The sequence below is a fragment of the Eleutherodactylus coqui genome, chromosome 7, assembly GCF_035609145.1.
Source record: "Eleutherodactylus coqui strain aEleCoq1 chromosome 7, aEleCoq1.hap1, whole genome shotgun sequence".
Taxonomy (NCBI): domain Eukaryota; kingdom Metazoa; phylum Chordata; class Amphibia; order Anura; family Eleutherodactylidae; genus Eleutherodactylus; species Eleutherodactylus coqui.
Genome location: NC_089843.1, coordinates 127,800,727 through 127,817,740, shown reverse-complemented (window position 1 = coordinate 127,817,740; position 17,014 = coordinate 127,800,727). Strand labels below are relative to the sequence as shown.

Below are 17,014 nucleotides of genomic sequence, written 5' to 3'. Positions count from 1 at the left end.
ACAATAGACGTATTTTCTCCAAAAACATTTTAATGTACTGTAATAGCCCTCCAGGGGGTGGGGCGGCACAGGCACTTCGGGACTCAACGGGGATAAACTTGCCTCAGTTTATTTAAAGAAACAAAACAGAAAACAGTCCAATTCAAAGCAAAGGTGCACCACGCAGGGTGCTCAGGTTTAGGCTGCAGGATGTTCCTCTCCTCAGCTGGTCAGGCCCTGACTTCCTGGAGCTGCAGTCTTTTATGCTCCCTTAACGGGACCAGAGCCTGCAGCTGCGCTTCCTGTGAGCTAGGATGAAGTTGGGGACTGGAGCGCCACCCTGTCCAGACTAAAAGCCTGGGAGGGAGATACGCTCCATCCACAACTTCACCCTTTAACTGCCTACAGTACATAAAGGGTTTGTATAATTACAAGAGAAAATGTTTTAATGGCCGGGCATGAAATAAAATGAAAAAAAGACAGCATATACTACTGTTTTCAGCTCCCGTGGACCCAGCCTTGCCCCCCGATATGGAAAGGCCACCAGAAAGCAGGTGACCTGAACTCCTGGCATCAGTGCTCACATCTTGGGCGCCAGCAATTTTGGGCAATGACACTGTGGCCCCTGATTAGCTGCAATGGTCACCTGACTTCTGGCAGCTGTCTGCATCAGGGATGGGGCCGCAGGAATCACTCAGCTGGGTCCAGAGGAGAGCTGAAAACAGGTGAGTATGCTGTGTTTTTTAAATTTTATTTCATACTCGGCCATTAAAAAAAATTTATCTTGTAATAGTCCAACTCTTAACAGTTTATATAGCCCACACCTATACAAGCGCAAGACCTAATCTCATAGCCTGTGACTAGTCGATCTGTGCATCATCTTATAAGTGACATTCTGTCTATGCAATAATCGTTTGTGACATAGAATTAACCACTTGGATATAAAAAATAAATAAAGTAATGAGAACTCTCATTATGGAAGTCAAATAAACAAACTAGGTATTTAAAAGAAAACCAGAAATGATAAGGGAAGTAGTATATTTAGTACCAAGAGACAGACCATTGTATGCTGTTTGTTCGATACAAGTTGCATCAGAGAATTGTATTGAACAGCACATAGACACACTCTGCTGTCTAATCTCCATTGACACCGCATATTGCATATCCTATTCTCATTCGTAATACAGACAAAAATAGGTCCATGTGAAAAATCACTCATTTGTATATCCTCATAGGCTATAATGGGTCTGTATTCTGTCCATGATATGCAAGGACAGCACATGGATGAAAAGTATGCCCATGTGTATAAGGTATTTTATTAGACTATCTGCTAATAACTGCTCACTTCAGGTGCTTCCAAAACATTTCTGTTGGATTAAGGTCAGAACTTTGACTTGGCCATTCCAAAATTTAAACCATGATACTATTTCCATCGTTCTTCACACTTGGTATGAGGTTTTTATGTTGTAATGCAGAGTTTTTCTTACTCTAAACTGAACTCTTCTCATTTAATCCAGAAAACTCTATCTTGGTCTCCATCCACAAAACATTGTTCCAAAAGCCTTCCAGCTTGCCCAGGTGATCTTTAGCAAACTGCAAGCAGGCAGCAGTGTTTTTTTTTGGAGAGCAGTGGCTTTCTTCTTTCAATCTTGCCATGCACACGATTGTTGTTCAGTGTCCTCCTGATAGTAGACTCATGAACATTAGCTAATGTGAGAAAGGCCTTTAGCTACTTACAAGTTATCTTGGGTTCTTTTGTGACTTCATGGACTACTATATGCTTTGCCCTTCGCATGATCTGTGTTGGTTGAGCACTTCTGGAGATGGTGGTAATGGCCTTTAATTTCCTACATTTGTACACAATCTGTCTGGCTGTGGATTAGTGGAATCCAAACTCTTTAGCAATAGTTTTGTAACATTTTCCATCCTGATGAGCATAAACAACTCCTCTTCTGAAATCCTCAGAAATCGCCTTTGTTCCTGCCGTAATACACTTCCACAAAAGTGTCACAAACTTTGATAGATCTCCGTTCTTTAAATAAAACAGGTTTCCCATTCACACCTGATTGTCATCCCATTAATTGAAAACACATGACTAATTTCACCTTCAAATTATCGTAAAGTTTCACATACTTCTGCCATCTCCAGACATGTGATACTGGATTATCTTATTCAATAAATAAATGACCAAGTCAAATATTTTTAACTTATTTGCTTGAGTTTGTTCTCTTTATCTACTTAAAGGACTTTTATGGAAATCTGATGTAGTTTTAGATCAAACATAAGTAGAAATATGTCAAATTCTGCAGGGTTCACAAACTTTCAAGCACCACTGTATGAATGTATGTATCCATCTATCTATTTATCCATCTATCTATCTGCTAACTCACACAATGAGTGTAAATTCATTGCAGCCTAAGGCAGTAGGCTTTTTACAGTTCCAGTAACTGAATGGGATTTAATACATACAAGTTAACTTGTGGGAAAACCAATTTCAATCACGAGAGACTTTCTTCCCCCCTTCTTTCTTACATGTTAAATATTTGTACTAAAGAGCATCCCACTCAAGGGAATGAGAAATGAAAATAGTGAATAAGCAATAAAACGTCTATGCTACTCGGATAAATGGAAAAATAAAAATCTGCACTGAAGAAATATCTCAGCTCGGCGAGATTACTTTATACAGAAAAGAGCAAAATTAACTTGAATATATTGGTTTAAAAAGATAAATGCCTATCCAGTCTTCTTAGGATTCGGAAGAAATGAAAAATAATGTTCTTTAGGGACACATTCTCTGGCTGTACTTTTGGGGGTGAGAGAAGGATGATGATTTAAAAAGCATCAGAGAAATAAAGCGCTCACTTACATGAAAACAAATAGTTTAATATCTATCGAGGCATTGGAGAGTGTTTTAGAAGACCGTATATATACAGCAAGGAGCAATGGTCAAGCCAAAAGTGTCATTCCGATGACTGGATGTGCTTCATTGGTGCTCAGGGTAGTTGTCTGATTAGTCAACAGCTTTAATATTTATGCACTCATTTATATTTGGCCAACTTACTCTGCAACAATGTACATAGCTTGTCATCGCCTACACCAGTCCCTGCCCGCACAATCTACATTCAAAATTCCAAAATCTGGTGTTCTAATGCCATATAATAAAGCATGGAAAAGCCATCAAAACTCCAATTAGAAGATGTGATCTCATGAGTAATGGAAAATCTGTTAATGTATGGAAGGGATGTATGCAGACATATTGGAAAACTATATAACAATCCATCTCTTCTCACAGTTCTCAAGGCTTCTGTCCTGCTGGGAAGAACTATATTATCTCATTGATAGCTTCCATATGGTGCAGACCATACACCATACCTCTGAGTAATGCCCCTTTTACACGGGCTGAGAATCTCATGATGCTTGTTTGCCCAATGGAACGAACTGCTGACGTGGTCGTCATTCTTAAATCAAGCGGTCCTCGGACACTTATCTTTAGTGTTTCACATTCCTCTGTGAAACCCTGAATGATCAGTGTTTATACAACACGATACGTGCCCGAGCCGGCCTAGTTTTTATGCCGGCTGAAACTAAATGACGAGGCAGAGCCTCACGATTTTCACTTGTTGTTCAGTCGTTTGACTGCATTTGAACTGAACAATCATCGTTCAGCTTCATTCCATCTAAAAAGGGCATACGAGAGCTGTCTGCTGAATGGCTACCCTAATGTACTTGTTCGTATAATTAAGGAAAGTGGATATTGTGAGAGTTAAATCCAAGGAGAAGAAAGGAGGTGCATTTGGGTAAGTACTACAGTAAACCGAGCACTGGGAAAATTCGATAAAGACTGCTGACCTCAGCACATTAGCATTCACAAATATATATTGTTATTTCATGCTTTGTGACATATAATCAGTTTTCAATTACTTGTCGGTTTATTGAGGGAAATATCTGTCTTGGAGTATTCAAGCCGGTGTATTTTGTTCCTCACTGGAATAGCCCACACGTTGGCAGACACAGTAAAATATTCTTACTTGTTTTAAAATATGGCAAAACTAAAAGATTCTTCAAATAAGCACTAAAGATTATGTAAACTAGAAAATATAATTAGGAAATAACATGCAATCAGATCATTTCAATATGATGCTTGGAATATGTGAGCTTAGGCAGTATCCATCTCGCTGCATACTGGATTTGCCATAGAGAGTGAAATTGCTGTTGTGGATAGTATTACAAAATATATAGAAATACTAATGTAAGTGGTCAAGAGAAAACTTGAGGTTTCTTAGGATGCATGGGCATGGCCTATAAAACGTTCTTTACAGTATTTGCCCAATGGGAATTCCTTTAAAGAAACTTTATCAACCACAAACTGGAAATTCATCAACATTTACAGGACAATGAGATTTTAAAAAATTATTAATTAAATTTCTATAATTGACAGCATTCAATGTGCACAGAAATGTTATGGAGTCTGTGGATGAATGTGATGTTCTCTATAAACTGCCTTTAGGATTGTAATTTTGTATGCCGTATTTATATATCATAATTACATGTTGTTTTTATTTCTGTTTAATCCTTCAAATTTCTGGACTATCTAGCAATTCCAAAATAAAAATTGAACACCAAGTGTAAGACTGTGGAAATCTTATTGCATAAAACTATAAACTTTAATGATAATCTAGTACAGAGATTCCCAATCAACCAGGGTGGCATAGTAACATAGTATGCAAGGCTAAAAAAAAGAAAAAAGTCCATCCAGTTCAGCCTGTTTCCACCCCCACCCCCACACTCCCTTGTTAATCCAGAGGAAGGCAAAAAAAAATAATGAGGCAGACGCCAATTTACCCTATTTAGTGGAAAAAATTCCTTCCCGACTCCAGGTGTAGCACCCTGGTGTGCAATGAGAAGCTTCCAGGGGGTACTGCGAAAGGGAGTTTTTTTTTTGCTGAGGTGCCACGAGATACAAATATTTTGACGCCATGTGCCGCAAGCCAAAAAACATTGGGAAACACTGGTCTAGTGGGTATTGATTTTTAGACATTGTGGCAATTTTTCAGGAAAACAAAATGAAAGAGGTTTCCCAAAGATTGCCCCAAACTGTCCAGAGATGTAAGATTTAACTAATAATGTATTGTACATGAAATCTTAAGAGCTTTTCCTAGAGTATATATTAACTGTACAGTACTTACTCATTAAATATCAGGTCTGGAGCAAAATATAGGTATTGGCTGTTTGTATGTTTATATGACCTCCAACTCAAGGCAAACGATGACAGGCACATCCAGGAGTACTGAATTAAAGTAATTTGGTCCTCAAGAGGCAGGTTTCTAAATCCTGAAGAAAAGGAATAACCACACAAATCAATAAGGAATACTGCAATACATAACACAGAACCATAAATAAAGTGGAGCAACTGTTCAAATATATTGTATTACTTGTACTTCTCCTAACTGACAGCTTGTATTAATCTCCGGAACTGAAATAGTGGGGGTTCAACCACTTTTCCCCCAATGCCATGATATCACACTTCCACCATTCTAAAGGTCCTACTAGTGGGTATCGAAACCCTAGAGCCACCCTTGCGACTCGAATCCACATCCAATCTTTTACTTTATATGAATCGTTGAAGAAGCTGAAAAGAGTTAGCAATAAAGTAATTATAGATTATCCAATTGTATGGATTGTAGATTAGGAAGCCAATTAATCTGGGGATGAGAAAACCAAGGATGAGATGTATCTGAACAAGTCAGAGAGGGCCACACAGATCATGAGCAATGTATTACCAAGGCCTAAAACACCACGTAATGGGGAAAAAAACAAAGCTAGTTCCACAATGCTCAGCATTTCCAAGCAGCAGTGTTGAACATTCTCATGTTGTGCAGGGAGAGGTGAATTAATGTTTATATAATATCTTCCCAGTTCTACCGCTGCTAAATGTGGAATCTAGAGATGACTGCAGTAAACTAATAAAACTCTTCCCTGCTAGGGTCTAACATAGCAGAGGGACACATTTCCTAAACACTTTATTATAAAACAGGAAAAGACATCTCTTTAATCTCGATGTGCGTAAACACAGCGCTCAATAGAAGTACACACAAGAACTTTATCTAAGTATAAAAAGTGTCAAAGTCAATAATAGCAAGTAGCAACAGAAAATTATGTTGCATCTTTGCAACTTTATGTTACAAACTTAGAAGTAACTTTGTGTTCATCTTATCGGGATTTATTGTGGCTTTTCGGGTGGGGTTCCCACACCAAAAATCTTCAACAAAACTACAATACAATTCTAGTGAACGAGGTTTTCAGAACCCTATGGCAGAGAAAAAGATGCAAATTGTAGGGTATGCTGCTGATATCCAAATCCTCAGCATGCCTATGATGGAAACAGCCAGTTTCCAGTGAAAATAATCATGATCAGGTGAAGGGTTATCTGGGATCAGGAAAAACTGGGGCATGGGAGCAATGGCATGAAATCATAAAAGAGGATGCTCCAGTGCTGCCACTTTAGTACTCCTCATCAGTCTTCGTTTATGTCACGTCAGCAAGCCACTGGCCTTAGAGATTTCTGGCTGTACATTGCTGAGGCCATTTATAGGCTGCGGTGGACACATGTGCTGACATGACCTACTGCACAAAGAGTGTTGGGGAGCACCAGCTCAGGAGTAGCATAAGGTTTAATAGGTATATAATGCCTCTTTTATGACTTTATTCCCCCCTTTGCTTCATTTTTCTTCATCCTGTATAACCCCTTTAATTACCACCGTTTAAACAGGTACTTGTAGGTATCTATAGTGGTTGGAAATGTCTGTAGCCAGCCATAAACATGAGATACTTTGGCCAAAAAGTTAACCACTTATTTTTATTTACCTTTCTGTATAAATTACAATCTACAGCCATGTTGTATTTTTTAAAATCCAGTAATTGGTTACAATCTAAAGTGGATAAACCACAACCAACTGGACGCCATAAAAGAGTACCTAAAGGGAGGTTTCAAATCTCTCAGCTTTCATCTCATGTGTCCAGGTAGTCATGGAAGAGCAATATCTTCCTGCAATTATTCCTTACAGTTCACATTAACACAATGCTTGCATAAATGCTTATGCGCATGTTTTATCTGTAATAGAGTTATGACTGAGGATCGGAAACAAATCCAGTCTTGTTTAACAAAATAAAGAATTGCACACTTGGTTCGCTTACCTGGAATTACTTTTGCCCATTTCACCACTTGTATCATCTGCTTCCCAGCCAAACGGTTGAGGCTGGACAAGAGGTGCTCTGCTGTGTCTGGCAAAGCACCGTCATATCCTGCATACACTATTTCAGGTTCAATGTTTTCAAGTATCACAGCTGCTGACAGGGAAAGTCCAGGGGATACAGCAGATATAATTGGAACGATAGTTGTGTTTGTGGAAACAGAGGTCTCTTTTGAGGTGGTTGTGAATGTAGGTTCCTCTTTTGGACTCTGTGGAGGAGGCTGTTGATGTGGTGGTGGTGGTTGCTGGTGTTCTTCATGGACTCCTTTTAATTTTCCTAACTTTTTTGACTTTCGAGCTGAAATGACAAGAACAGAAATGAAAATGTGAGATAATATAAAAACATATATTGAGATGTATGTGACCGAAGCTTTCTGTAGGCAATATGATCATCTGATATGAAAATCAACATTTTTAAAGCTCTGTAAAATCAAGCATAAAAATAAGGGTATATTCAGACATATTGAATTGCCTGTGTTGTGGCTGTTTGAGTAATATTAAATTGAATCTTCAATTTTATGCAATGAAGGCATTTTCTTAGAAATTTTAAAAACTCATACTCTATCATATACCCTAAAGAGATCTTTAAATATGCCACATATTGGCAAAACCGTTGGTTCTTCTATGAATCTGATGCCAATCACATGTTTTGTTTTTTTACAAAATTTACCCTTACCATATTATATATTTTTGACATGAATGATTCATCTTATCATTCATAAGTATTGTCCCTAAAAAAAACGTGACAAAAGATTACATTGGTGGATCCCGTAACTTGGACCTATAACGATTTCCGAAATTATAGGGTGCTTCAACCCCATTGGCATATGACAAAGGTTAACATCGCTGAAATTCACACACAACACTCTAAATAGAAGGGTCATGTGAATGAATATCACTTTTCTTACAGAGTTCAGATAATATGTAAGATAAGAAAAAAAGTCAAGTTCCGTTACCCTGAAATTGCAGACGTGTGCACATGTGCCTTAAGGTTTTGCGATAAACTCATCTGTTACAATGTAACTTTGCAACAGATTTTTTTATTTTAGTTTTTACAACTATGTTTGATTTAGAAAAACGTTAACAGTAGATATTAGCTATGGATCACACCTAAATTATTTTTCATGTCAACGCACCAGCTGATACCCATTGCGATAAAACATTGAACGTCTAATAGTTCTGATTGATTTTCTTTCAGTACTTCTGTAAAAGTGATAAAAATGAAGCTTTAAAACTTGAGGGTATTCTATATTCCTATAACAAAAGCCGGCACACGGTTTCACTGCTACACATGAGTAGAGTTATGTAGAAGAATATTTTTTCTACTGTCAGCTGCCAATCAAATGAAGCGAGACGAGGCTGACAGGAGAATAAGGATACATACACGGACAATATGTCTGAAAATTAGACAGAAATAGCACCCATACATTTGAATGGGTGTATGCATCTGGGCTTTCTTTTTGATGAATAGTCAGAAAAAAGGTTAAAAAAAGAAGAAAAAAAAATCACAGCATGTCCTATCCTTGTCCGATTTTCGGATAAGAATAGCATGCATCAATGTGCATTGTTCAGTACATCGGACGGCACACCAATGGGATGTCTGAGTTAGAGATGAGCGAGCATACTCGATAAGGCAAACTACTCGAACGAGTAATGCCTTATTCGAGTACCTACCCGCTCGTCTCTAAAGATTTGGCCGCCGGCGCGGGTGAGTGGTGAGTTGCGGCGGTGAGCAGGGGTGAGCGGGGGGGAGAGAGTGAGAGAGAGATCTCCCCTCCGTTCCTCCCCGCTCTCCCCCACTGCTCCCTGCCCCCTGCCAGCACCCGAATCTTTTGAGACGAGCGGGCAGGTACTCGAATAAGGCACTACTCGCTCGAGTAGTTTGCCTTATCGAGTATGCTCGCTCATCTCTAGTCTGAGTGCTATCCAATCTAGGTTGCACCCGAGATTCTCAAGCACAACTTTCTTAATGCTCTTGTGAAAGTAGTCTAAAACTCAACTAGACCTCTGTGCACACCACTAAGTATGTTACATTTGTTTCTCATTGCTACTTGTAATAGAAATAATTTACAGTATACTATTTGAGGGAGAAACCTTTTTGCACAATTACCGTTACAATCCATCATATGAATTGATCAACCTTAGAGAAAAATATTGCTATATTTGTGACTAAAATAACAGATTTTGATCTCATTACATATCATGATGTCATAACACCACAACAACTTGTAGTATTTTCACAGGTGGCTTATTGGCTGCAAAACATTCTATGACTGGAAATCAGTTCCATTCAACTGAATGGGGTTGTTTTGGTGGCAAGCACACGAATTTCTGCCAGTCCCATTTGTATTAATAGGTGAATATACCCTAAGTAGGGCTGCTAACGGTGAAGGGATAGATTTTCACCAAAAACTGGCATACTTGCTGTGACTACATTTACTAGGTGTTTTAGACACTCACTCAATAGGTGGACGTGTTTAAGCAGAATGCTGTGGGTTGGTGGGGAAGGACGTGAATTAAATGCAATATCCGGTACTAAAATTTGCACCAAATATTGACCTACACTAATGCAATCAGTAGATGGTATAAAGTTAAACAAAAGTGTCTTACAATGTGCCACATTCATCTAACAGCATGACCCACTGTAATACATCGGATGTATTTTCAGACTGTCTAGTCTAATGGCCCATTTAGACAGTAGGAGCTGTCGGGCAAATGATGCCAAACGCTTGCCCCAGTGATGCTCTCTCCTGTATTGTTACACAGGAGCGAATCCTGCCGGCATCGCTCAGAGTGCTGCTGGAATGGAGGCGCAGCGGCCGGTGAGCGTGTTCACCCTCCACCCACCTCCATTCACAGTAAGCAGACCGCCCATCAGAAGGGACTGACTGCTGTTTACACTGAATGGAATGACTGAACAATTCTTGTTCAGTCGCGGCATGCATTTACACGGGGCGATTGTCGTTCAAGTACCAGTGGGAGTGTGGCCCGTGTACATGGCCCTTTAGTTTATGCTGTACACATGAGAGGATTAGTAAATCTCATCAATGTGTACATTTCTAGAAGATGAATAAGTACTGTAATAACTATAAAACCCTAAAACATATAGCCTTGATGCTGTTGTGTCGTTAGAAGCTGTCCTCCATAGGGCTGCTTTAATTGATTTGCAATTTTTGAAGAAAGTACATTAGTCGTCTACCTGATAGGCAATCATGGACAATCATGTAAAACAGCTTAGTAGCATATTTTCATCTCTCCTGTGTTAACCACTGCGTCTGCAGTTCTTTCCTACAGTGTGATTTTAATGGATTCAAATGAGTGTTCTTCAAAACGTCCTAAGATCTAAACGCTTATGACTACGGTCTTCGGTACATGGTGTTTTCACTGGTCACAAAATAAGATATTTCATGATATACTCAAACAAATTAAGGCAGAACATTAACAAAGCTGGTGTACAGCATTAGTTAGAGACTTGGTGCCGTCCACATTAGAGAAAATCAAAGCCATTGATTGTCTGGAAATATGCTGCCGTGATCAGGAATATTCATGCTGCAGAGCTGTCGCTCTCTTTTACCTTTTACGCCATTTTAAAGGCAAATCATTTTTGAAAATGCTCTTACTGCAATGTTCTTACTGTCTTTACCTGTAATTATATAGGTCAGCACTGTTCGACTACCATTTCCACTAGCAAGACCCTATTTCTCATCTAATTAGGAGTTTGCATGAGAAGTATGATGTGGGATATAAGTTGGACCACTGAGACATTGGTGTTAAAATGTACCTGTTAAAGGCATAAGTGTGATTGTTCTCAGTGAGCGAAACCAAGTAATCTTGTAGATACGAGATTTTGGTTTCAGCAAATAAAGAGTCTTTATTTTATGAGAATGCACAATTTCTGATACTTTTCATAGTTTTCATGATATCTTTTTACAGCCATTTATCTTCTTCACCTGACCTGGTCATGCGAGGGGCCGGTACATCAGGCCTCTCTCTTGTTTGTAACAAGCCATGTATCATTGTTATCAAATCCCCAGGACAGATTTTCATCTGCTAAATGTTACTAATGGACGTTCACAATTTGTCATTAACTTGTTGAGCCCAAAACCCCCCCCGGAGATCCAGAAAAGGAATGTTGTAGTTAAAGAAGAGGCAAAGTTGAAGTTTGTTTTCAAACTACATGTGCAGAACAGAACCTCATGGCTGAAAGAAAACCCTGCTATTAAATGGAAATGGAAATAAACATGTGCCCCGCTGTTGGCGTAATCCAAGCCATTCTTGCCTTACATTCCCCATAGTCCTATATGTAACAGACACCTCTATGATTTATATCACCTCTCTCCATTGTGATATTTTCATTATCTCTAACCATGTCTGGACAAAGCCAGCAAACTGAAATCATACAGTATCTCCTAGTCATTACTATGTTTATATTAGAACTCCAGTGTTCTAGTCAATCAATGGTAGAACCTGAAAAACTGTTTAGCCCTGGACCGACATGAAATTTTCCAATTCATTCGTTGTACTTTGGGAAGTGTTTTAAACATTTAACCATAGGCATTTATGGGTACTTGTCGATGAAACTCCACATACACTCCATAAAGCTGCCCATACAAGCCAAGTTTGGCCATTTTCATTGTCCATTGGTTAAGGAATTAGTGTAAAGGATCATTAAGGATGGACTGCCAAAAATGTGATTGCCATGTTAGAAAATCTTGTATATGGCAATATCATCAAAATCCAGCCAATTATTTGTCACTTTGTGTAATCCCCAGGTAGAGTGTTTTTTTTTTTAAACTAACTTCCCGCTTGTCGACATTGATCTACTATATTGCTGGTGAGATCATTCATATAGACAACCCCACAAACAATCGATCGGCTGCATTGCACCAAATCTTTATCTTAAATGTATGGTTGGCTTTAGTCAACTGTAACAGATACTTGACTTTCTCCTAGGACAAGACCTTTGACCCTGGTCAAGCTAGCTTGTTGATCCCCTATTAAAATATGCCACTTACAAGCATAAATTGCAGTGGAATCCTCCCCATGCCTAGAAAACAAAAATACAATCAATACCCATTGCTCTCTTCTCCGCATAATGCACTGCATACAAAGCAAATCAAATAGGGTAAAGATCTAATGACCTGTCTCCTTTGATGTAGTAGGCTTTTTTTTCATCAACCGACTAATGTTTAAGTCCACAAAGGTGGCAACTATAGAGGAATTCTTTCTGCTTTTTGCTTATTTAACTACTGGAAAATATTTCAAATTTCACATAAAGAATCCCTATTTACGGTATTTAAGATAATGGTGATGAAATTACGGGTAAATCTTTAGTGGGCAAGATATGGTCCCATAAACGTGAACTTAGGAGTATTCAAAGTTCGTTAAATAATTTAAGAAAGGCCACACAGTTGCTACCTATACTCCAGTATACAGAGGCGTAACTTGAAGCTTCTGGGCCCCCATGCAAAATCTGGAACGGGGCCCCCAACTATAATGCTTTATTCATAGTACTGGACTCCTTATATGGAGTAGAGAGGCCTTATGGGCCCCCTAAGGCTCCTGGGCCCGGGTGCAGCCGCAACCCCTGCATCCTCCATTGTTACACCCCTGCCAGTATATATCCTATCTCAGATACAAATTACAAGCAGGTAGCTCCTACTTATAGCAAAAATTCTACAATATACATTAAACAATGTCTTCTTTGCTATGACGAATCCTTCAAGTCTCCTCCTGTGCATTCTGTAAATCTTCACTAAGCATTGTCTCCCCCTCCTACGTTTTTGTGTTTATTGTCAGCTCTTAGTATTGTGGCATCCATTGAATCCAATAGAGTGCCTTGTGTTCGTAGCTTGTACAGGAAATGAGGAAAGAAGAATGCTTTGTGAAGATTTACACAGAGTGCAGGGATCCAATTTATATATTTTATTCGAGAAACTTAGAATTTTCAATTTCCAGCTCTCAAAATTGTTTCCAGGCGGTTTCACACGCAGGTTTATGTGGAGGTTTTTCATGTAGTAATTTGAGTCAAAGTTAGAAGTGGATCCAGCAGGATGGAGGAGTAGAAGTCCTTTTATATTTCCCATATCTTTTAAAGTGAATTCTGGCTTTGGCTCAAAAAAACTGCATGAAATATTGCCATATAAACCTGTGTGAAATCACCCTTCTAGTAGTTTTTCTTAAATTGCCAGGCCAATGCCAACTGAACAGGTTGCTGTGATCTCTTAAATACTTTAATGAGGATAGTCAACGAATCTTCACAGATATATGTACTTGCTAACATTACGTTAGTCAAACATAATATAGATAAAAACACATCTCTCTTAATGCAATAGATTCCCTCAAACATACAGAAACTCACTTAAATACGGAAAAATTGAAATAACTGCAATATTGAAACGGTTACCTTGGCGACCAATAAGTGTGCGTCAAAGGGAGTTAGAATTCCATATTGAAGGTCAGACAAGATGGTACTAGTGCTGGTGTATGAAAATACCTTCTGCCCCTGAGAACCACTGCCATGTTATAGATATTTAAAAGAGCCTTGCTATGATATTTCAATATTACGGTTTGTAAATGGAGGTCTAAAATGTTGCCAAGGAACCGATTATATAGACAAAGCAGATACATCAAACTCCTACTGTGCTCATCTGCTAATGTGTAGAATGACTAAAATCACAGAAAGTCCTGGAACCAAATGAAAACATTTCCATTACTATAGAAAGCATCACAATTAATGGAAAAGCAGAGCACTCCCACAGAAGCACATACATTTACTCATCCCTCCTCATATGAAAATGGTTCACAAGTACCTCAAATCATACTTTAGGTTAATATATGTTAAATTATGCTTTGTCCATTTAGAGAATATCCTACCTTACTTAGAATAATGGAAGTACAGTAAAATAGTGGTCACGCAATATAAAACACACTACAAATGATCATAAAGATTTGAAAAGAAAAGTACAAAAAAGATTTTAGTTGAATACCTGCCCATTCGGAAATTTCATCGATCCTCTACTAGTCAAAAATAGGCGTTGATCAAAATTCATACAATGATCTGGAATTTTTTCGTTCTACGTGCTAGCAGTGTTTCTGTGTAATCTCGGGTGTGATGTTATTGATCAGACATTAAAGTGATTTTCTTATTTATCCATTTACAAATAGCATATCAGTGCATTATGAGTTAAAAGTGGGATGTCGCTTATCCTGGACCTCTGTGAATCAGACGGAACAAAGAGCTGCTACAAAAAGAATGCCCCCCCTCTCCTTGTAAGACCAAACCAAGAAAAAGGATCAGCAATCTAGACTTCAATTGCTTGGCACATAAAGAATATTAATTCATATTTTCACATACAAAATTCATTTCACTTCAAAATTGTGTATTTTAATCATTTAGATACATAATCCACAACTGATGTTCCAAATATTAAACCCATGCTGGGCACTAGCTATAGCAACATCTCAGAAACAATTCCTTCATCAGCCTAAGAAACGGACAATGATAAAAATAAATCATTTGTACCAACACATAATATAAAAACAAATACAGAAAGCTACAAAGGGTTACATCAAATACGAGTAAGTGTTAACAATAACATCCATTTCTGAAAAAAAAAAAGTTCTCTAAGGATAGAGGACTAACCTAAGGCCTAGCTGTTGTTTTTTTATTGGTTTGGACATTAGGCTTTTAGGCACCATCGGCGCCTAGCAAATTTAAAATTCCAGAATATGGGGAACGTGACCACCGAACACATCTCCTTCGAAGACCAAACAAGTCCACGCATTACACTAAGGCCTCCTTCACACAGGGCGTTTGCAAGCTCCAATTGGCTGAGACAATCAATGAAGGGCTGTGATTGGGCATCGAGCCAGCGCCGACAACCAATCACAGCACTCTATTGCTGGAGGCGGGGTTCTCAAACCTGACCTACGGCAATAGACTTGTGAGTGCAGGGGAAACCTGGATCAGCAGCAGAGACCAGCGGCCGCGACCCGGACCACAGCGGCTAGGTGAGTATTACTTTCTTTTTTTCTCTATCTAGCCTAGCTGGGACTGATTTTTGGGTAGGGCTTCTATTGCAAGCCCTCCCCCCCCGAAAATCGGTGAGCGGTTAAGGCTGCCAAAAACAGCATTAAAACCAGGATTCACAGAAACCTATTCTTGGTTTGTGTTGAATGCGATTTCTGTGTGCACCTCCATATGACGAAATGTAGATATGCAAGAGTTTTTGTCTCATAGAGTACATGGGAAAAAAAGTAAGCATGACCATGATGTATTACCGCAGAGATTGTATTACTTCTAGAGGAATAAAATGAAACATGCAGAGATGCGCAACACGGATTGCAATAACTTTGAATTGCGGCCCTAATTAGTAGTCCATGTGGATCAGTCGACATCTTGCCAGCTAGAAAAAAAAACTGCCTTCAATGTCATGAGGATTTCATTAATATTCATCTGTCTAAATCCTCACTTCTCAGATTGATTATGTTGCTTATTTTTGACAAAAAAATAGTGCAAGTGTTGCCAAAAGCAAACAATTAGGTCACTGGCTTTATTTTATTCTTGCACTAGAATGATAGTTGGAGTCTGACATGGCTAAAGGCAATACTTCCACTTCTTTAACAGAGCACAAGTGTAAATTCAGAAGCTACTTACAGCTGACAACATTATATAGAGTGTATCAGTGTTACTTAAGATGTACTGGCTGCATAATGACCGACATACAGTTAAGAATTGTGTAAAATAAAGTGTAAGTGCCAACAGTTTATACAATGTATCATCTATCCATCTGAAACATACCGATACGTCTTCATTACTGGTTTATGACATTTATTTTGAAGAGTGTGTCATTCTTTAGGGGGAAGGGTTATGCGAAAAGCGTTGATTTAACGGGGCTAGAGATACCCTCCAAATTGTATGGAATTCTGAGGGAAAGTGATAGTTAGATTTGAGTTTATGAATAAAGGTTATATTGTAGCTCTTTAACCTGTGAATCTAATAAAAAAATGATATTGTAAGTTAAATAGGTAATTCAATTGCACATATTTTGAATATGGAAATTCTAGACATTCCTGGATTTCCTCACTGATTGTACTGTTCAATGCAATGGTTTTTCAATACATTAACTTTACAGTATAGAAATTATGGTTGATCAGAAAAGACATCATTTGGGACTATCCCATAAACCCAATTCTCATAATAATAAAGTTATGGAAATATAAGGTTATTCAGATCTAGCTACATTTCTTTCCTTCTGCCATAGACTATTAGTTGCCCTCACTTAAAGGAGTTGTACAGAATATGAACATGACTGTTTTCCTCCAAAACCACCAAACAGCACCACACCTGACCGTGGCTTGTATCGGACATTGCAGCTCAGCTCCATAAAGTGCATAGCGCTGGGCTGCAATACCACACACAACCTATGGACAGATGTGGTGCTGTTTTTAGAAGAAAGTAGCCATGTTATTCTAGTCCAAGCTAACTCCTTTAACTACCAACATATTCTTTAAATAGAACATAAAAGACTGGGCATTACAGATGGCAAAATACTAATAAAGTATAGCCATTGGAGCTGTGAACGGTGATTAATATCCGAACAATTATGTAGTATTATCTTTGATGAACGCAATGAAAATAGTTTATGCTGAATTTATTATTTTTTTGTTTTTTATAACCAAACATTGCAAATAAAATGAACTTAAAAACCAGCTAGCTTCCATTGTGAATCAGCACAATCTTCTATTTTTGTGACAGATGGAATTATCTCCTTGGGCTACGC

At 38.5% G+C, this 17,014-nt stretch overlaps 1 protein-coding gene across 2 annotated transcripts in view; it reads right to left on the bottom strand.

Moving 5' to 3' along the window:
* NR3C2 (nuclear receptor subfamily 3 group C member 2) overlaps positions 1-17,014 on the bottom strand; it is a 296,242-nt gene that overhangs the window by 39,506 nt on the left and 239,722 nt on the right. For both annotated transcript variants that reach the window (XM_066573661.1, XM_066573662.1), the window contains exons 5-6: positions 7,174-7,527; positions 5,166-5,310 (exon numbers count right to left, since the gene is read on the bottom strand). In XM_066573661.1, coding sequence (XP_066429758.1) covers positions 5,166-5,310; positions 7,174-7,527 — 499 coding nt within the window. The remainder of the gene's footprint in view (positions 1-5,165; positions 5,311-7,173; positions 7,528-17,014) is intronic.